The 22364-nt window shown below is 38.5% G+C and overlaps 1 protein-coding gene across 2 annotated transcripts in view; it reads right to left on the minus strand.

The window, feature by feature from the left end:
* CPNE3 (copine 3) overlaps positions 1-22364 on the minus strand; it is a 48458-nt gene that overhangs the window by 4259 nt on the left and 21835 nt on the right. For both annotated transcript variants that reach the window (XM_070802948.1, XM_070802947.1), the window contains exons 7-15: positions 20927-21016; positions 16422-16520; positions 12876-12962; positions 11518-11577; positions 10844-10977; positions 6075-6129; positions 5943-5994; positions 2543-2676; positions 1289-1525 (exon numbers count right to left, since the gene is read on the minus strand). In XM_070802948.1, coding sequence (XP_070659049.1) covers positions 1289-1525; positions 2543-2676; positions 5943-5994; positions 6075-6129; positions 10844-10977; positions 11518-11577; positions 12876-12962; positions 16422-16520; positions 20927-21016 — 948 coding nt within the window. The remainder of the gene's footprint in view (positions 1-1288; positions 1526-2542; positions 2677-5942; positions 5995-6074; positions 6130-10843; positions 10978-11517; positions 11578-12875; positions 12963-16421; positions 16521-20926; positions 21017-22364) is intronic.

The following is a 22364-nucleotide window of genomic DNA, read 5'->3' on the forward strand; positions in this document are numbered from 1 at the left end:
TCAGATTTCACCAGTCTGTGTGTACACAGTTATACGTCATTTTCTCATCGGGGTCTATCTGTATAACCACCATCACAATCAAGACACAGAACAGCTTCATTATCACAAAGATCCCTAACATTGCCACCTTCTGCATACACACCCAGCTCATTCCCCTCCATCCACTCCCAGGCACACCCTGGCTGGTGGGAGTGTAAAAGGACACAATTATGCCAGAAAAGTTCAGAAGCTTCTTTAATGACTAAAATGCAACAACCATACAACTCAGCAACTGCACTTATGGGTATTTATCCCAGAAAAATAAAAACTTATGTGCACACAACAGCCTGCTCATGAATGTTTTCAGCAGCTTTGTGTATGACAGATGAGAACTGGAAACAACTGAAGATGTCCTTTAACGGGTGAATGGTTAAACTGGTATACCCATACCACGGAATACTACTCAGCAATAAAAAAGGAATATATTCAACAAGTGGGAAGACTCTTAAGAGAATTAAGCTGAGTGGGAAAAAAGACAATGTTGAGGTTATATACTATGTGATTTATATAACATTCTTGAAATGGCAAAAACATAGAAATGAAGCCAGACTGGTGGTTGCCAGGGGTTAAGGAGGGAGCGAAGGTGGCCGGGAAGTGGTGTGATTGTAAAAGGGCTACGTGAGGAAGCCTGCTGTGATGGACCTTGATTGTATCGTCAATATCCTGGTTATGATTCTGGACCATAGTTTTACAAGATGTTACCATTAGAGGAATCTGGGTAAAACAGTCTCCTCAGAGGTTTTTCATCAAATCAACTTCTAGTTTGGTAAATTCATCATATACTTACATAGTTTTTCTCTTGTTACATTTGTAAAGATAAAATATATTTTAAAACAGCAGTCACAACAACATCGTTTTAAATAATTTATCATAGGGACTATAAGAGGTACACAAGAATACAACCTTGAAAAAAAAACAGCCAAATCTAATCAAGGTTCTTCAAATGGAAAATTCACACACTCTACTAGCTCAGTATTGAAGAATCTGCAGGAGACCTGGGTCTGATCCCTGGGTCAGGAAGATCCCCTGGAGGAGGAAAAGGCTACCCACTCCAGTCTTCTTGCCTGAAGAGTCTCAGGGACAGAAGAGCCTGGTGAGCTGCAGACCATGGGGTTGCCAAGAGTGGGACACAACTCAGCATATATGCATGGCGACTCCGGACATCTACTCTTAACTGCCCGGCTACGGACAGGCAGAGTCTGTTCAAACACCTTGGAGCGCGTGAGGGGCAGGGAGGCGTGGTACTCACGTTCTGGAACTGCCTGAAAGGCACAAACTGGACAATATCCCTGACGGCTTCTTCGCCGGTCGGGGAGCGGAGGCTTCCGCCGTCGCCATCTAGGAACTCCATGGCGCCGAAGTCCGCGCCTCCAACGCCGACGATGATGATGGACATAGGCAGCTTGGCAGCATTAACAATCGCCTGTCTGGTCTCATCGAGGTCTGTGATCACGCCATCAGTAATGATCAAGAGCACAAAGTATTGCTGCCAAAAAAAGACAATGATGTCCGCTGAGCGAGCTGAGCTCCCCAAGAATAAAAGCAACAATTAATGACATCTCCCGCCTGATGAGTCATTTCGTCGCTCATTTTCCTTGTCAGTCTCTACCCAGGATACCATCTATATGAAATTTTCCAAGATTCTCTGATGACAAGGAAATTAACTGATACGAAAACTGTAGGTTAATTAAAAGTGCAACAGACCACAGAAGAACGTTGGGAAAAATACACAGAAGCAAGATGAAACTTTCAGTTAGCACAGAAACATTTTGATTGATCTGGAGGGTTGGATATGTCAAAGTACCTGTCAAGGGAGCAACTGGCAACAACTACATTCTTAAAAGATCAAATATGGAAGTAGAATTGTTTATCAAGCTAAAATATGCTTTTGAATAAGTGGATATGGTTCAGGGAGGGGCAGAAGGGAATCTTTCTCTCAATCCTGCCATCTCTGCTGAATCATTTTAGAGAGTGATACCATGGGACATAAAGTTGCGACTCCATCTTTTGGGTCATCTACATCTGGAATGGAAAGCAGAATTATAATAGAACCTATCATGTGCTGGGTGTTTACGGTTTATCTCCTCACACTTCTTTCAATAACTGTATGAGGCAGTTATCCCTGACTCATTTCTGAAGATATGAAGCTGAATGAGGTTCGTTCTCCAGGGTCGAACAGGCATTTTGCAACAGCAACCGAAGTGGTAAGTCTCCTCAAGCCTTAACTTGCTAAATCTACTCAAAAAAAAATTTTTTTTCCAGAACCTACCCAGGAAAATTATTTCAAAAGACAGAGAACAAACTCATTAAGTATAAAGGTTGTTTTGCTGTTCTCTTGTTTTTAACGATCACCGATTTAACAGATGTTACTCCCAAACCAAGGAGGACACATCATTGCTTCATGCCCTGTGTTTGCATCTCGACAGACCAAATAAGCAGGAAAAGGGCACTGGGGCCAACTACCAGCCCATGTCCTCCCTGCCCCTGGCAACAGGGCACTCACAGAGGCTGTCCGTTGCTGTGTGGCTGCAGCGGCAAACCTGGCCACGTGGTTTATGATTGGAGAAAAGTTGGTCGGTCCATAGAGTTTTATCTGAGGAAGGCAGGCCCGATATGCCTCTACAATGCCTTGGACTCCTAGATTTTAAAAAAAAAAGCAGGATTAAAAATTGTCAAGCACAATTTAATTGTCTACTTTTCACCATAGTGGCTGGTTTAATTTATATACTAACATACAGTGCTTTAAAGAGTCAAAAGTTCCATATTTAGGAGTTCTCTAAGGTATATATTACAAAGCTCCATAGCGATGCTCCATCACACACACAAAAAAAACCTATAAACTTTACTCTCCCCCAGTAGAAGGCATTTGTTTTCACCTCAGTCAAATTATTCATTAGTCTTCAGTAGGGTTGTTATACTGTTTAATTTTGATATGTTTTGAGAATGAGACTCTGACGGAAAAAGAACCATGCGAAAGATGCTGCAACATACAACTGATGACAAGGTATGAAAAAGTAACTGATAAAAATGGGAAACCTTTGCACATATGACCAGAGGGTCTACAAAAATGTCAGACAGCTGTGAACTTAATGTCAATTCTAGCCAAGGGTTTATTGGATAACTTAGAGATGAAGCGTGGTATAGTGGACTGCACTAATTGCAAGTATTCACTTCCAGGTTGTTTATCACATTTTGCTGCAGAAACACTCAAGCATGTCTTTGTGGGCTGCGGCTTAGGCCTGCAGGGTAGCTTCGCCCAGTGCAAGTGATCGGACGCGACAGCCAAGTCTAAGCAGATGTTTCAAGAATCTTTACTGCCGGTTTTTGCCAGCTGTCTTGCTTTTCCGCCCTGCTATGGGAACAGCGTATTCCAGACTGCCTGAGACCCAGAATGAGAAGGAACAGGGGAGTGCAGCGGTCTAACCAAGAGTCGAGTGATTTGTCAAGTGATCGAGACATAAATCATTGTCATTACAAATTACTGACAGTTGGAGAATGTTGATTACCGCAGACAGCCTATCAAGAGCTGAACAGCATTCCTGATTAAGGCACTGCTGATGAATCTGCCCTTAATACACAAGAGTGTCTGGGATGTAGGTAAGAGACTAGAAAGCCTATAGTAATTCCCCCATAGTACTTTGCTGAGAGTATCAAGAAAATCTGAAAAGACTTTTTAATGTCAACCAAAACAGGTGTCCTGCTTTTAAAATTTCCCGTAGAACATAGATTAATAAGGAGGAGCAGCGTATATTTGGTTTAAAGCTTAACGAGATCAACTTTCTCCACTTAGAATGAGTGCCAATAGACTCCTTAGGCACTTTGAATTTAAGAATAAGTGGTCTTATGAACCACCTTTGAGAATGTAACTAATTCATACAGAGAGATGATTTTACAGGCATAAGGTGAGGCTGTAACTAGTGGTTAGTCAATCCAGTAGTAACAAAAATAGTATTAACATAAGCCAGCAGCAGGATCTTTCTGTAATGATATATGCTATAGAAAAATTGAACCCATAACCAAAGCAACAGTAATATTTTCTTCCATTTCTATCATCTAGCTTGCTTTTCAATAAGGTATACAAGCTATTAAATGTTTTCATAAATATCAACAGCCTTCAATTCCTCAACTAAAACTGAATTATGCTAGTATCTTTCCATTGCATTAAAGGAACAACTGAGACATGTTTTTTTATGGGCAACTAAATTCAATGACTAATTAAGAGAAGAGGATTAAACTTCCTTGTCTTAAAATAAAGTTGTATTGTTTTCTATGTGACATTTCCTTTGTCTGAAACCAAAACGATCCTTTCTTTTGTCCAGACTAAACCGAAAGCAGAAAAGCTGCACATCGTGACAGCCCACAGACAGGCTCTTATTACTCAGAGTGGATGAACTTCTAAAACGAATCATCCTACGATCTGTCATCCATATTTACTTGCAAAACAAAATCTAATTACAACAAATTCTAAAAACTGTTCCAATTTCATCATAAGCATGAAGCACATTTTTTAAAAAGAAAAAATTACTGAAAAAAAAAAAGAAATAATAGCTATTTATTGTGGGTATGAAGTGACAATGCCCATTCTATGAGCTGACTTTTCACTCTTTTGACAGTGTCCTTTGATTTACAGAAGTTTTAAATTTTAGTCTAATGTATCTATTTTTTCTTTTGTTGCCTGTGTTGGTATCATATCCAATTAACCATTGCCAAATACAAAAAAAGAAAAATATTCCCAGTTTCATATGGCTAGGGATATAAAAGGCCACAACCAAAGCTGCTGAACGTGCATAAAGGATGAGAAAAGAGTTTTGCAAAAAAGGAGAAAATCCTAATACAAACTACTCCCAACAAAATATTCATGCTCTTCTACTTTATGAATATCATAAGAGGAGGAGGGAAGGACATCATCTTCTATTAGAAATCTATATATTTTGCAACTGTTAAAAGGACACTTTGCAGAAAATTAGCTTAGGGTCTACACTTGTATGCCTCTGCCCCCACCTCTTTCCCTCCTCCAAACTGTTTAGTTTTATATTAATTTTGTGGGAGATTTGGCATTGCTCAATATGGTAAAATGGAGAAAGAAATGACAACCCACTCCAGTATTCTTGCCTGGAGAATCCCAGGGATGGAGGAGCCTGGTTGGCTGCCGTCTATGGGGTCGCACAGAGTCGGACACGACTGAAGCGACTTAGCAGCAGCAGCAGCAATATGGTAAAAAGGAAGAGGCACTGGGATATTTGAGGGATAAACAGAAAAGTGGAATGACAGCAATATTTATGCCTGTTTTCCACACAAAGGAAAGCTACTCCCAGAGCTTAATTCTGTGCTTCTTTAGCCTATATCCACCTCCTTACAGAACCTGTGTAACAAGTAATTAGCTGCTGGACACTTTCTTCATAGAAAGTTAACTGTTAATCTGAGAAAAACAGCTGCATATTAAATGATTCATTTTATTGAAGGTTTATTTTTAAATCAACTTATATGTGAATATAAAATGATCACTCTTACTGATCTACCATCAAGACTGAGAAATCTTTTATTCTATTAGACCTCTTAAGGTAGAAGAATTTAGCCAGCAGTCTTCATCATTATCATAGTGATTTGCCTTCTTACTACACTAACCACCAACTTGGTGTAAAATTCTACTTTACGTGATAGGAAATTTAATATATCACAAAATATATATTAGATATATATTATTCTATTATATTAGATATATATATATTATATTATATAATAATATATAATATATTATACTATATATATATATTAGATATATATATATATCAAAAATATATTAGAAAGGAAATCTGAGTAGCTTTCAATCATAGAGGAAAAAACAACTGACAAAGACTTAGTAAGCCTTTCAGTTTAAAAATTCACGTTGATTTTTAACTTACCATTACAGTAGGGATTGGACGGATTAAAGTTTATTGGAAATTCATGAGAAACCTGCCAAAAGATGAAAGAAGGACTGATGAGGCTTGTTTTGCTTTGCCAGGAGGCAAACCTTCACAATGAGCTCTTCCTACCTGCCACTGAGGTGGGACCTGCGCTCCAAAGCCGAAAGCTGGAAACATCTTATCACTAAAAGGAAAATTTGAAAAAAGCAAAAGGTCATTTGTCTCTTTACTCATAATAAGACAATACGAGCTTACTTTTAAAACATTCAAAATGTTAGAAAAATCTAAAAATAAAGACTAGAACTAAGGTTAATATTTGGAAACTCTCATCCTAAATATTTTTCTGTGCATTGAAGGAATTTAAAGTCTTTCTATACGAGTTTATTAATATGGACTTTATGACTCAGACAGTAAAGAATCTGCCTGCAATGCAGGAGACCTGGGTTCCATCACTGGGTCGGGAAGATCCTCTAGAGGAGGAAATGGCAATCCACTCCAGTATTCTTGCCTGGAAAATTCCATGGACAGAGGAGCCTGGTGTGCTACCGTCCATGGGGTGGCAAAGAGTCGGACACAACTGAGCAATTAACACACCTCTACTTATGTATCGTTTATCATTTCACTAAATAAATACGTAAATAAATTAATAAAGCTTTAAAAAGCACAAGTTTTTCATTTGTCTACAAAAAAATAGTCATTTGGCAGCAAAACGTGACCTCAACTGACAAGAGGTTATTTATAGCCTGTATTTATTTATACCACTTAATATGAATAAGATATCGTACATTTGGCCACAGAAATATGGTACAAATGCTACACATCATAAAACTCTCCATTTCTGCAGCAAAATATATGAATATTTGACCCAAGGGCTTAGAGATAATTTGGACAGAATATACAATATCATGAGAGTGGCTGCCAAGTGTTCCACTGTACGGAGATTCTCCCCCAACGGACAGACACCAGCGGCTGGCCATAGCAGAACCCTGTAACGATGATACTAACATTTCTACTAGCGGGACTCTTTTTTATATTACTTCTCAATGGTTCTTTTTGCACCAAGGCTAGAACCTGTGTCACAGATGTTACAATATGTTTCCCAGTTGACAGTCTGCCTTTGACTTTAAAAGAGCTTCCCTTTTCTAGTTATTAACGTTAATGACTGTGAACACCCAAAACTTATTTCATGATTGTTGCCTTCTCTGTCTTGCTTAAAGCTGTCCTCACTGCAGTATTATAGACAATTCACATATATGTTCTCTTAGGACTTCCAAGCCTTGATCTTGATATTAAACGTGTAATTCATCGGGAGTGGCATGTGAAGCAGAAACTGCTCATGTGGATCCACCAGCATCCATCTCTCCCCCTTTAACCCTGGATCCCGTGGGCCCCAGTGACCACATTCTCCCGACCCAGCCTCTGTGCTGGCAGTGGTCGGGGGCGAGGTTCTGGCCGGATGTGTGAGTGGAGGGGTTTGCAGCCACTTCTGAATCGCACCCTTGGGGAAAGCACATGCATCCTCAGTCCCTTTGTCTTCCTCCCACTGGCTGGAGAGGACGAGAACTCAGACCCAGGGTGGACGCTCTGAGTGGCAGCACGGCCCTGTCGGCCCCGAACTGCTTATCTCTAGACGTGCAACAGGAACGAGACACAAATCTCTATTTTGTCAAAATCACGGTGTGCTGGGGTATCTATTTCTGCAGTTCTATCCATAGTCTGTACAGAAGTATCCTAACATATACAAGCACAAGTTAGGGATTCAAATCCAGTTCGTGAGCAGTTTGACAGTTGTTACAACCCCATCTCTATCATATACTTAAATTGACAGACATTCTTGGGTCTATTTCAAGATTGCGTGTTTCTACTGGTCATGTAATAGTTCCATGCTGTCAATATATACTTAATATTGTACACAGGAAACATATATAATGTTGCTGTGCTGTGCTTAGTCACTCAGTCGTATCCGACTCTTTGCAACCCCATGGACTGTAGCCCGCCAGGCTCCTCTGTCCACGGGATTCTCCAGGCCAGAATACTGGAGTGGGTTGCGGTGCCCTCCTCCAGGGGTCTCCTCAACCCAGGGATGGAACCCAGGTCTCCCACACTGCAGGCAGATTCTTTACCAGCTGAGCCACCAGGGAAGCCCAAAGTGAAAGCGTTAGTCACTCAGTCGTGTCTGACTTTGTGACTCTATGGGCTGCAGCCACTAGGCTCCTCTGTCCATGGAATTCTCCAGACAAGAATACTACAGTGAATAGCCATGGGGTGGGTAGTCATTCCCTTCTCCAGGGGATCTTCCTGACTCAGGGATCGAACCTGGGTATCCCACATTATGGGCAGATTCTTTACCGTTTGAACTACTAGGGAAATAAATCATATATGTATACATATCAAGTTTTAATATCTACAAGCACAAATTTCCCTTTTTTTTTCCTGAAAAACTTGGCTATTCTGATTCATTTTGCCCTCTAGAAAATTATAAGAATCATTTTGTCAAGGTTTCATTGGAATTCTGATTAAAACTGACTAATCCAGAGAGGAACATTATATTTTCATCACTGTGACATCTGCCTATCTAGAATCATGGCGCATCTTTCCTTCTTTGTCCCAGGGTATAATTCTGTAGTTTTCTCTCACTAAATATCCTAGACCTTTGACTAAATTTATTCTCATTTTTTATTGCATATGAACTCTGATCTTTTATTCACTACAGTTTCTTCAACTGGTTTTTGTTGGTTCATGAAAAATTGCTGATTTTTTATTTTATGTTGTATGTAACCACCTTTTGAACTTTCACTACTTTCTAACATTTTTCACTTGATTCTCTCAGGTTTGAATTCATTCCTCATTTATGTATGACGCTGTCTTGGCTGGTGCCTTTGTGAGAAGAGCCCTTTGATCAGTTCCTGGTCTGAGGAGATTCTCTGCCTCTTTGAGTCAAGTTTGGTAATTTGTAGCTTTCTAAAAGAATCATCCTGCAACCTAGATTTTTTCACTGAAATAGTATAACATGTTACCAAACATAACAAACAAATGTTTAACGATTTTTTTTTCTGAATTTACGCTTATGATCTCTGTCTCATTACTAATATTCTATGTGTTTTCTCTTTTTCTTGGGGATCGGTGTCAACAAAGGTTTTCCTAAATTTTGTTGAACTTGCAAAGAATCATCTCTTCATTTAATTTATTAACTTGGTGTGTGTAAGTCATCACTTTGTGTGTTTGGAGGAAGCAGAGCACAGCCAAGTGGTGAGGACAAGTTTCCGGAGCCAGACAGCCCAGGTGCGGTTCTGCATCTGCCGTTATCTGCTGAGGGACCCTGGACACGTGACTTTAGCCTTCCTGCCTCAGGCTTCTCATCCGTAAAATCAAGATGATGATACCACCTATCTCACAACCAAGCATGAGGACTAGATGAATATCATATAGAAAGGATTTAAAATTTTCCCTGACATATAACAGCTAACACATATATGGAATCTCCTACTATTACTGTATGTATATTTTTCTTTCTATCCTTGAATTTTACTTTGTTGAAAAGCTAGTTCATTTATATTCAATTCTTTTTTTAAAAATAAAAGTGTCAGAAATCTTCCTTTATAAAGATGCCTGAGTACTGCCTGGGTACCTCAGTTGGTAGAGTAATCAGACTTTTAATCGGAGGGCATAGGTTCAAGTCCCTGGAGATGCTTTAAAAAAAAGAGAGAAAAAACTGAAATAAGAGGAGTTCCCTGGTGGTCCAGCATTTAGGACTTGATGCTTTCACTGCCGTGGGCTGGGGAGCTAAGTTGCTGGAGACCATGCATAGCCTTCTCATTACCCTTTATTTCTAGACAGTCTGTTATTACACTCTGATTTCCTCTTTGATCTAAGAACTACTGAAGAGCTTTTTTAATTTTCATGTGGTAAGCTTTTTTTAGTTAACTTTTTGTTTTAACTTCCAAGAAGCAGTCTGAAAAAGTAACCCTGTAAATTTACTACTTTTTTTTATCTAAGTCCCATTACAACTGTGTTTCTTTGAAATTTTTATCATATTTCTAGCTATTTTCAATTGAAATACATTGATACTGTATTACTAACCATATCCATGCTTATATTTTCATTATGGATTATACAACAAAGTGTCTATAAAGTAATTTTTCAATTGCCTTTAGAGTTTTGTCTTAAATTCTGTTAGGCTGGTATTGGAACTGCTACCCTTGGCTTAAACTTGTTTGTCTAAGAATTTCATCTAAATGGCATAACAGATCAACGAAAAATCCCATCAGTATGTATGGACTTTTATCATAAAATGACAGACAAAAACAAGGGAAAACATATACTGTACCCTAACAGATACAGAACAAAAAATTAATAACGTGGATTTTTTTCTACTGTTTAGTACACCTTCAGAAGGACCTATTTTAATCTATTCAAAATCTATCCATTGAGAATCGATTCAAAGTATTTCATAGCAATTATATCAAGGTATCCTGTAGCACTTGCTGAAAATCACCATTAAGAAACTAATTTGACAACAACCGCCTAGAAAATAGACGTTAAAAATTAGTGTCTATGAGTGTTTACAAAATGTGTCTTCTGGACTTCAACCACAGAAATAACTTATCCCTAATGAGTAAGCCCCAAGAAAACCGGATCAAAGAAACAAAAGCCTTGCCAACAGTCAGCTGTTAGAGAAGGACGCTACGCATAATACATTATAACTAATCACAGCCAGAGATTAGAGGCCAAAGGTAAACACTGACTGTTCACAAAGGGAAAAATAGAAAAGATAAGAGAAATTTTAAGGAGAAAGTTACTTCTCCCCAGCACGGTTATCCCATCAACTACATCAGAGAATCAGCAGAAGATCCAGACACTGCCATTTCTGGGGAGTCATTCACTGGAGTCATACTCACGCATCGTAGTCCTGAATGACCAGTCCCACAGACCAGATTGCAGTCAAATACTCATTAACACCATTGGGGCTGATGTAGTGAAGGGAGTTGGGAGAACGCGGATCACCATTGGAGCCAGTGAAGTCCACTCCCACCTGCCAAATGACAATTGCGGTCCTTACTCAAGGGAAGGCAGGGACATCCTTGCTTGCTGTCCAGGAAAACGCACACACTGAATGCTGACACAGAAACACTCATCCCTGAGCCTGCTCTGATTTGCTAACAAGTCCCTGAGCCGACAGGTATTTTCACGACAATGAAACAATTACAGCCTCAGCCTGAAGCAACCTGCTAGTCCTAATTTTCTAGATGTCTTAAATCATAGATTATTATATCTATGACTTTAGACATAGAGGACTTTTGGGTACATTTGATTAATGTTTTTTATTAATTAAATTACTGCAGGATAATCACTGATTTATACACACGTGCTTTTTTTCAGGTGGAAAAAGTATTATTGACAAGGCCAAAAGCTTCTGGATCAACCTAGACAAACTCTCTGCAGAGACCATATTCAACAGATTGTGTACATTTCATCACAAAGTCAGTTTGGCAGTAAAAGAAAAAACACTGTAAAATAGAGGGGAAAAGCCACATGTTACAGTCTACTGTGAAAAATCCAGTGTGTTACTCACAGTAAAATTCAGCTGGCAGCCTCCCATGATATAGTCAAGGAATGTACATTCCACTGTAATCTAAAAATAAATAGTAAACAAAATTAAAACTTTCCTACTTTTTTAAGAGAAGCAAAGAGCTCCCTGGTATACATTTTTAATCATCTATAAACTGAACAGCACAAGATACAAACATATAGAACCCACCCCTACATTTGAATTTAAAGCAACCTACCCCTACATGTCATGAATCTGTAAGATTCAAGATAATTATAGCATGTTATGGGAAATAGATGGGGAAACAGTGTCAGACTTTATTTTTTAGGCTCCAAAATCACTGCAGATGGTGACTGCAGCCATGAAATTAAAAGACGCTTACTCCTTGGAAGGAAAGTGATGACCAACCTAGATAGTATATTCAAAAGCAGAGACATTACTTTGCCAACAAAGGTTCGTCTAGTCAAGGCTATGGTTTTTCCAGTGGTCATGTATGGATGTGAGAGTTGGACTGTGAAGAAAGCTGAGCACTGAAGAATTGATGCTTTTGAACTGTGGTGTTGGAGAAGACTCTTGAGAGTCCCTTGGACTGCAAGGAGATCCAACCAGTCCATTCTGAAGGAGATCAGCCCTGGGATTTCTTTGGAAGGAATGATGCTAAAGCTGAAACTCCAGTACTTTGGTCACCTCGTGCAAAGAGTTGACTCATTGGAAAAGACTCTGATGCTGGGAGGGATTGGGGGCAGGAGGAGAAGGGGACGACAGAGGATGAGATGGCTGGATGGCATCACTGACTCAATGGACGTGAGTCTGAGTGAACTCCGGGAGTTGGTGATGGACAGGGAGGCCTGGCGTGCTGCGATTCATGGGGTCACAAAGAGTCAGACAAGACTGAGCGACTGAACTGAACTGAAGATTAGAATATCAATAGCCAAAGATGAAATGCCCTGGTTTAAGAAACTAGTAATGAGTTTAATATGTTGAGACTTTAATAAGTTTAAAAACAAAAGCAAAAACTCCCACTCATTTAAGAAACTCTTGGATTTTTCCTCTTCACTCATAACATCTCATCTTGAAATTATAACCAGGACTGATGCACTGAGTTAAGTCATTTCCACTGATGTACCAGAAAAACACCAATGGTGCCCGGTATTTCCTAAGATAATGAAAAACTTCAATTTTTCCTTTGTTAGAGAGCTGTCAAATCTTGGAAGCAAAGTTACTTGAAAGAATTCTCTACTATTTCCTATTTTCTTCTCTAAAGGGGCCCAGATGCTCATGTAATTTTCAACTGTTCAAAGTGTTTGTGTGATATATACCATATTGATGGAAGAACTTAAAATGTGATCTCATTACACTATAAGCTGTCAAGAGCAACCAACCTCACAATGTTTCACACTGATCACCCCTGAATTCTTGTAGCTTTTCTTCTTTTGCCTCTTTTTTTCATTTATGCATTCAAATTCAACCTGTAGGAAGAAAAGACAAAATGTTCAATATTATTAGTGATATTAGAAAATGCCAATGTAAATTTAAGTGAATGACTTTTTTCTCTTAGAAACAAACCATCTACTGATATAGGTCTGTTACAAAATACAACTGTGAAACAATTGCACACTATATTATATATATGAAATATGTATCAGTCCCATTTCCTAAAAGCACTTCTAAAACTTTGTACCTTTTAAAATAGTTTCTAAGTATAAATGTTTCCTTTGTAGATCATTTCCTTATAAACGCTCCAAGTAATCATCTTTTTTCTTTATAACAAAAGAAATAAAATATTATTTTTAGCTGTCACCCACACAAAGTACAAAAACATACCGCTTGAAAAAGAAAAAAAACAACCATCAGAAAACAGAAATATATGAAGCCCAACTCTATGGTAAAATATGCAGCAAAGATCATTCCTTTCCACTGGGAATATGCATAGAAACAGATCTAATGTCTTCTTCCCACAAACAGACCATCTTCCCTTCCAACGCCTACCCACTATGCCTCTGGAAGGCTTGGCTCGAGTCATCCTTCTCCATAGCATCAACTCCTGTTCTGGTCTTCTCTGATCGCCATCTCTCTCATTAAGCTTCCACAACTACATAAAACTTACATACTTGGCATTAATCTCAACTGTTTCATTTCATTAATTTTTTTCATAGCTAGGGTACAGTCACTTCCAAGTTATACCCTGAAATTCTCACTGTCTTGCCAAATAATAAGAGACACTCAGTGAATACTGGGTAAGTCACCTCTTCTGGTCAATAGAAAGCAACTTACATACTTTAGCCAGAGGCATTACTAATTTTCTAAGAATCAAACATTTAAAAATACCTTTGAAACAATGATACCAAACAAAATGATGTTTAAAAAAAAATCTCTTGATGGTTTAGGATCCTGCCAGAGTTTCAGTCATTATCATACACACTGCTGCTGCTGCTGCTGCTAAGTCACTTCAGTTGTGTCCAACTCTGTGCGACCCCATAGACGGCAGCCCACCAGGCTCCCCCGTCCCTGGGATTCTCCAGGCAAAAGCACTGGAGTGGGTTGCCATTGCCTTCTCCAACGCATGAAAGTGAAAAGTCAAGGTGAAGTCGCTCAGTCGTATCCTACTCTTCGCGACCCCATGGATTACAGCCTACCAGGCTCCTCCGTCCATGGGATTTTCTAGGCAAGAGTACTGGAGTGGGTTGCCATTGCCTTCTCCATCATACACACTAATTATTGAATATTAGAGATGCAGAAATGCCCTAAGCAGAACTCTCATTGGTAAAAGGCTACATTACTTCACTTCATTTATCCACATTTTTACAGTATCCACCCAAGCAACAAGCACCGTTCTAGGTCCTGAACACAGAGTTGATAAGATAGAGTCCTGTCTTTGAAGATCGAGTGGGTAAACCTTGTCACTGTAATAGTATTAAAAGCCTCATTCTATCATGGGGGAGGGAAAGACCAAGTTAGCTGGATTTAGGAGAGTTCCGCATGCTAAGACGGCATCCTCTCCTCAACTGCACCAAAGGAGTGAGTTCCTAGACCCCGAATGCTTTATTTTTCCATCAATTATCTCATGTAATTCTGCCAACAACCTTGTAATGTAGAATTAATGTCCCCTTTTAGGAACTGAAGGGGCTTCCCACATAGCTCGGTTGGTAAATCAGCTGCCTGCAGTGCAGGAGACCCGGGTTCGATTCCTGAGTCAGGAAGATACCCTGGAGAAGGGAATGGCAACTGGCTCCAGTATTCTTGCCTGGAACATCCCCTGGACAGAGGAGCCTGGCGAGTTATGGTTCATGGTGTCGCAAGAGTCAGACACGACTTAGCGACTAAACCACCATCACCTACATGCTCTGTAAAGTATTACACAGTTAGTTTCTGGTTCATTCTCTTCTAAAAACAGGTCATTTACTGGTTCTGCAAAACAACAACAAACTGAAACCAGCGAAACAACGATACACATCACTCCTCATGTTTAGTTCTTTTAGGAAGCTTGCTTTATAGAAATGTTCAGATTGTCACAATTTTCCATTATTTCTGCCCTTAAAAATAAACATATATATCTTTCAGCAGAATATTTACAGCTGAATTTTACTGTTGTTTTTATTTAAACTGTTAATTCAACCTTTGCATTTAAACCATTAGGCGTGGTTGGAAAAGCCCTTCTTACTTCACACAAGTACTTCTGCTACACAAGTACCTGGGCTTTGTGACACAGGACTGTGTGCTCAGTCACTCAGTCATGTCTGACTCGTTGCGACCCCATGGACTATAGCCCACCAGGCTCCTCTGTCCATGGAATTCTTCAGACAAGAGTACTGGAGTGGGTTGCCATTTCTTACTCCAGGGGATCTTCCTGACCCAGGGATCAAATCCACATCTTCTGCATTGGCAGGCGGATTCTTACCCCTGAGCCACACGGCAAGCCTGTAGAGATAGGACTAGAGATCTCTGTATGACCTCCTGAGAATTCTAGTCCCACTATGTCAGCTCAAAACTCACTTCTCCCAATTATGTAAATCAAAAAGCTATTAAGTTTTGTTTATTCATTTAGTATTTAAGTTTTGATCTAAAACTATCAGTATCTTCTTTTGGGTCACTTCACTTACATAACTTGGTAAAAAAGACCTTGCCATCTGACCATAATCTCTTACCTTTTAAACTTCGTGTTTGGATTTTCAAAAGCAAATGCTATATACAAGAGCATTATTCAGGTCACTAAGCAGGTAAAAACATTTCAGATTATTCTAGGCAAGCTAGAAAGAGAATTAACTTATTTCATTCAAACTAGAAAGTTAAGTAAGAGGGAAGCAGTTTATAAGTTTTATTTATAAAAAAACACTCTGGAATAGTTTTTAGGCACTTTGCCATAGAGACAGGAAAGTTTCAGAAGCAATCGTAGAAATATGTGGGGATGTTAGCTAACAAACTGAATGCAATTAAGGCAAACAAATGATCCTAACAAAGTCAGTCCATTAGATGGCAGCTTAATACTACATAATTTGAAGTAGTATACCTATTCTTTTATCCATCCTTTGGGCAAGGACATGTCAGAGAGGGAGAGAAGGTAAAAGCCAATTTCTAAAGTATCCAAAAGGAGAATAAATGTCCACAATTTAAGCCTTGGTATTTGTCTCATGTAGATATTAATTATTGTGGCTAATGAAATGCCAAGATCTTTAAAACGAAGGCTTTTCAAACAAACCACATAATTTGTCCATAGCGAAAGGAAACCAAACCTCTAAACATAAATGTAAACTCACCCCAAGTAAGAATTTTGAGTCATCTGACTACTTAAACAAAATCCACAGATTTCAGAATATTACATATTATAGAGTAAAAGCAAGGAAAGCTATTTGCTATTTCAAGAGAAAAAAATGAAGTAATAAATACACGGCCAAGTATAAGGTATACTCAAAAACAAAGGCGCAACTCACAGGTGAGCTTCTGGAGGCTTCTTTCAGTTTTGTCATTGTGGTTTGAAAGGTTCCAATGAGATCATGCGACCCATCATTGTCATAATCATAACACTCTACCTATAAGGAAGCATAATATAAATATATAAAAATATATACAATCTTGTTTAAAAGAACTGGTTGCAATAAATGGGACTTACCAAGAAGTGCACTTTTAATTCAAATAAGTGAAAATGTTTAATACACAGTCCTACTTGGAGAAGCAGGAACTAAGTTCCTAGAGGAATAATACTGAAACTCTTTCAAGCCCTGGCTATTCTTGGGATGGGATTCTAAGACAGATTGCAGGCACATGAAAAACACAAATACTGTTGAAATTCCATGTTGACCAGTTTCCAGTTCTTGTATATGCCCTTTACAAGTTCTAATAAAACTGAAATGCAATTAGACCTTCTCTCTCGCCCACTTTTCACCTTGCTATTTTACAGTGGCTAAAAGCCATTATCTATCTGAAGGAAGAAAGGAAGTCAGTATCCTAGGCAGCTAAAAATCATATAATTAAATTCTAGATGGTTTATAACTATGGAAAATGTATTTCATTAGCTGCAATCTGGTGAGGCTTGGCTTCTTTTAGGAGTTCGATTAAATGAAGTTGGATTTGCATCATTGTGAGGATCACAACTCCCACAATGAAAAGGAAAATTCCAGGAAAACGGTATTTAACCCACTGAGGAAGTGTCTACACTGGGCCATCACAACACTGTCTCCATATAAGACAAGGCCAAGTCCAGTCTGAGCTGTGGCTTCCATTAAATGCTCACTGTTTCTGAAAACACATGGAAGAGAGCTGAGGGTATCTGATTCCCATGTTGGCAGATGCTGTCAAAGAGTAAATATTCACAAGAATATCTGAATATTCATTGCAGTGAGAAAATTAACACGGTGTGAACTCTTAGCAAGCAGAAGTGCTCACTGTGATCATAAATAACTTAAGTTTTTATACTGCTTTATAATTACAAACATTTCTTCCGCAAACATTCATTATGTGCACTGCACACAGCATCTACTGAGGATGTCAGGTAGACAGAAGAATTTAATAGTCTTAGAAGATGACCTATCTTGTGTGGTAACCGACAAAGCACATCTGTGCCAAGGAAACTTTTGAATACTTCTAGAGCCTGTGATTTAAGATAAAAGTCTATGATTGAAAAGCAATTTGCATTTACCCTATGCTATAATCCTTTACAAAGTTATATTAATCATCAAGCTAAAACACTCAGGATTTATATATATTCACCAAGCAAGGTGATTTTTCTTCCTCAGTTCTATGAAAAGTGAATTGAGTGCTTATCAAAACAGGAAGTCTTTCACTGCATATATTTTCATTATTTTTCAAGACTAAAAATCAAACGATCAATAAATGAATACAAACTAGGTCTAGAATTGCAATTCTGAGTAACAGTAAGTGCTTTTATTTGTTTCCAGTACTTCAGTCAATTTATTTTTTTCATACTCAATTTAAAAATTGAGTATGAAAAAAATAAAAATGAGTATCAGATGTATAGATCAAGAGTGAACTCTTAGCAAGACCTATACATCTTGATCTTGAACTCTTGATCTATACATCTGATACTCATTTTTATTTTTTTCATACTCAATTTTTAAACCAAAAGCCCTTTATCTGACAGAAAATTAATGATATCAATAATTTTTCCAGAGGAATTAAAATTAAAGTTAAAATAATATTTTAATAATTTCATTTTTAAGAGGTTTTTTTTTTTAATTACAGAAAACAGAACATTGGATTTTAGATTTACATTCAGGAAACTCCAATTTATACCTAAGACAACAAGATCAGGCTTTGATAAGACCAAGATTTTATTTAAACAAAACTTATGGAAGAGCTAAAACAGTTCATGTTTAGACTGTCCAAAACTTCTGGGAATGCAAAGCATTTTTAGAATGTGATTCCTGATAACTCACTGTAATAAACATATAGGAAAAGCTCACTGTTGCCCCATCAAAGACAAATGTTAGATGTTAAAGGAAAATGTGATATTTATTCTGCTGACATGTGCTCAGATACAGCCTGAGGCAAAGGGTGTAACGATTTATGTCATTTAATTTCTCTTCTCAAGAATTCAAAAACCAGTACTATTAGCTGTTTTAAACAACAGCTTCAGCAGTCTGTGAACCTGAAATGTACACATATATACACATGTGCATATGTATATATGCAAAGAATGCACACATCACACAATACTACATTCACTAATGCATTCTCAGTTTAGACATGCATGGTTATTCTTCTTATTCACACACTCTTATGAAAATAATAATCCATGCTAGAATGGTAACACTGGGACGTTCACACTGCAGCAAAGAAATCACCAATGATTCCGACTCTGTTCTCTGCTCTATAACTCTGTACTACACCTCTAAGCACCTTCCAAACCCCAAGAGAATCGGTGATGGATGGCTTTCTGATGACTGCAAGAAATACAGAACTAAAGAAAGACAGACAGAGATGGGGTGGCCAACCAGCTGGCGCATAGTGAAAACAAGTGGAGAATCTTTTAAGAATGAAGACGTTCATCAGAGAGAGCTCAAAAAATCAGTTTACTTACTATAATAAAATAGCCCTGTGAGCATGACGCTGTGCACAAAAAAAAGAAGTTAAAGAAATATTGTTTCGTTGTTAATATATTATTACAAACAATCAAACTGTTTAGGCATTTTTTTCCTAGCCTTTCTTACCTTAGATCTAATGAAGCCTTAACTTGTTATTTTTAATGTGAAAAGCAAAAGGTCTAGATTTAATATAACAGTAAAAAGTGTCAACCACAGATTGGCCCTCTCCGTGGGGGCTTGCCATCACCTCTACAGGGATTAAATCAAGTGAAGCAGCAGCTGCAGACGTTTAATGGCCCCTGAAGGAGTTTAGGGTGGAGAGCAGAAGGGAGGCACCCTGTGTTCAGGGAAAAACTGGCAGGACAGGTCTTCAGACAGTTAAATACTGTCTGATTTTATGAAGCCAATTCTTGCATCTCCGCATATCTAGAAAAGCACTAAAATCCTTCACGGTCACGACGGTTTCTCATGACTAGCAGAAGCTTCACAAGACTCGTAGAAACCTTTAGGGAAAACCTGTGCTTGATTCCATGTATTTCCCCCTTTACCAAAATCACATGAACACTGACCTTTCCCCTGCCTCTCTGGAACAGTTTCTCAGAGCTCTCCAAGGTGCTGTCTCTGCAGCCCTCAGATTGTCCCAAATAAAACTTAACTCAAAACTCTCACGCTGTGCATTTTTTACAGTTGACCACAGTAGTGTACAAAGCTACTTTTCTATTTATTTTGTACCAAAATTTTCACTGCTGTTTGAAATATCACACAAATCATATTGATCTTTAAAGTTCTCTGAAAAATGAGGAAAACATTTATGGATCTAAGAAATGAAATGGTTTTCAATAATAATAGCATCTCTACTGTGTTTAACAGTTTATGAAACTTTTCACGTACATTAATTTAATCCTGATTTAATTTTGCCATGTAGACATTATGTTCTCCATTATATAAGTAAGGAAGTTAAGTAAGGAAGTTAGATAACCTGCTCAAGATCCCTTAGCTGGTTAAAGGTCTAAGTCAAGACTTGGACTATGGTTTGACTCCAGGTCCCTTCATGACCTTTCCTGCTTTCACCATACTAATTATCAAAAGAAAAAAAAAAAATAAAACAAATAAACAAAAAACTCACCCCAGTTTGCTGACCTCTGCAATACATGAAAAGGCTCCTATCGGGAATCTTATGTAAAAAGGTGACTAATATAAACGTGTCTTTAAAATAATATATCTATATTGGCTAGAAGTGAAAACATTTAAGAAAATTCTTAGCTATCTGCTGCAGCTCCCTGCTTCTACTTTGCTTTCCTTTAAAAACTCTAAAACTAAAGCCATCCAAATGTTGTAGTAAATTATACCTTCCTCTGAGCGCCGGGAGTTGGTGATGGACAGGGAGGCCCGGCGTGCTGCAGTCCATGGGGTCACAAAGAGTCAGACACGACCGAGCGACTGGGCTGAACTGAACATCAGTGACGCAAGTGTCACCACTATCGTGCTCTGCGCTGAAGGCAGAAGGAAGCTCTGGGTTCTCAGTTAAAGTAATACCTACTTTTATTGCAAGGGACACACCAAAGGCAAAGAGTGCAGTTAACCGTTTCTATTCCCAGAGCAGAAGAATCTTATTAAAAAGTAGGGAAGACTTTAATACTCTATTTTAAAAAATGAAGAATAAAATAAAAACCACAATGTTTGATTAAGCATTCAACAGGTCAACAGATCACTCAAAATGTCTCTGCTCCTTTAGACTGACTGCTTATCAGAAACATTTCTATTTTAGCATTCCTAAATATACATAAAATTCAAACTTACATCATTTACTTTCTTTAAGTACTAGCCAATGAATTAATTTATAAAAGCAGTGAGTGTGTATGTGTGTACATAATATATATATAATTTCAAATTACCTTAATAGTTTTATCCATATCTCCATAGCACAGAGAGTTAAGAGAGATCTTAAAAGGCCTCCAAACAGGATTCAAGTTGTTTTTAACAACCTATTTAAAAAAATAATAATGAAGGTCAGTTAGAAAAACATGCCATTCATCATCAATGTTCTGCTCTTGCCTTTCCCAGGTTCCCTCCAGGGGCACCATTCATCCTTCACCTCTTCACCCACCCAACTTCGTCAGCGAAAATCTAGCCAGGACCATATTATACACCTGTTATATGAAAAATGTGAGGGACTGTCTAGTCAAGATACATTCTGAGAAAGAAAAAAAACTGGGAAATGTATCCAGCCATTACAAGATGCACTTACAAATTACAGAAGATTATTGGTTTTGTTGGAAACCAGAGTTTTCACTGCAGGACACAAGATTCAAATATGGAATAAGAAAAGTTGGGAAAGGATCTTGCTATGTTTGATTTGAATGAGAAAAATGGTGTAAATTTATGATTTTAGGGTTTTTTTTAATGTTTAATATATATAAACATATATACACAAACATATTTATCATTTATGTCCACTGAAAAGGTCTGAAAGTGCTCAGCAGTAATGAGCACTCATACCCTGCTGTGCAAATCCTACCCTCTTAAAGGAAAAATCAGGCTTCCTAAGAGAAATAGTTCATTCCAGACGGGATAGGGTAAGTACTAGGTCAACTGACAACATAATTTCACATAAAATAAGACAGTGCTTAAAGACTGATTTGTTGTTGTTTAGTCACTAAGTCGCGTCTGACTCTTTGTGACCCCATGGACCATAGCCAGTCCATCTCCTCTGTCCATGGGATTTCCCAGGCAAGAATACAGGAGTGGGTTGCCATTTCCTTCTCCAGGGGATCTTCCCAACCCAGAGATCGAACCCAAGTCTCCTGCATTGGCAGGAGGGTTCTTTACCACTGAGTCACCTGGGAGTCCTGGGAACATAATAGCCAAATGCAAACTGTGAACCTGGAATGGACCCTGTATTAAACAAAACAAAACACATAAAAATCGTGTTTGGGGAAATTGGGAGGATCTGAAGATGCATGGTATAGTAAATGATGTTACTAAATCAATGCTAACTCTCTCAGTTATGGAGGTGTAGAGAAACGCCTTTGTTCTTGAGAAATACCTGTAGCAGTTAAAGGTGAAGAGCCACGATGTCTGCTGCCTACATTAGGATAGTTTTGCAAAAGGGCATGGACGTGGGCGTGAACAAGAGAGAGCACACACCCGTGTGCAGGTGTGACCGTTTGATAAATCTAGGTGAAGGACACACTGGCATACATTTCAGTGTCCTTTACAGGATTTTAAAAGTAAGGCAGAGGGACGTCCCTGGGGGCCCAGAGGCGAAGAATCCACCCACCAACACGGGAGACACAGTTCAGTCCCTGGAGCATCCCACAGGCCTTGGGGCAA

The sequence above is a fragment of the Bos indicus genome, chromosome 14 (assembly GCF_029378745.1).
Source record: "Bos indicus isolate NIAB-ARS_2022 breed Sahiwal x Tharparkar chromosome 14, NIAB-ARS_B.indTharparkar_mat_pri_1.0, whole genome shotgun sequence".
In the NCBI taxonomy this organism is placed as follows: domain Eukaryota; kingdom Metazoa; phylum Chordata; class Mammalia; order Artiodactyla; family Bovidae; genus Bos; species Bos indicus.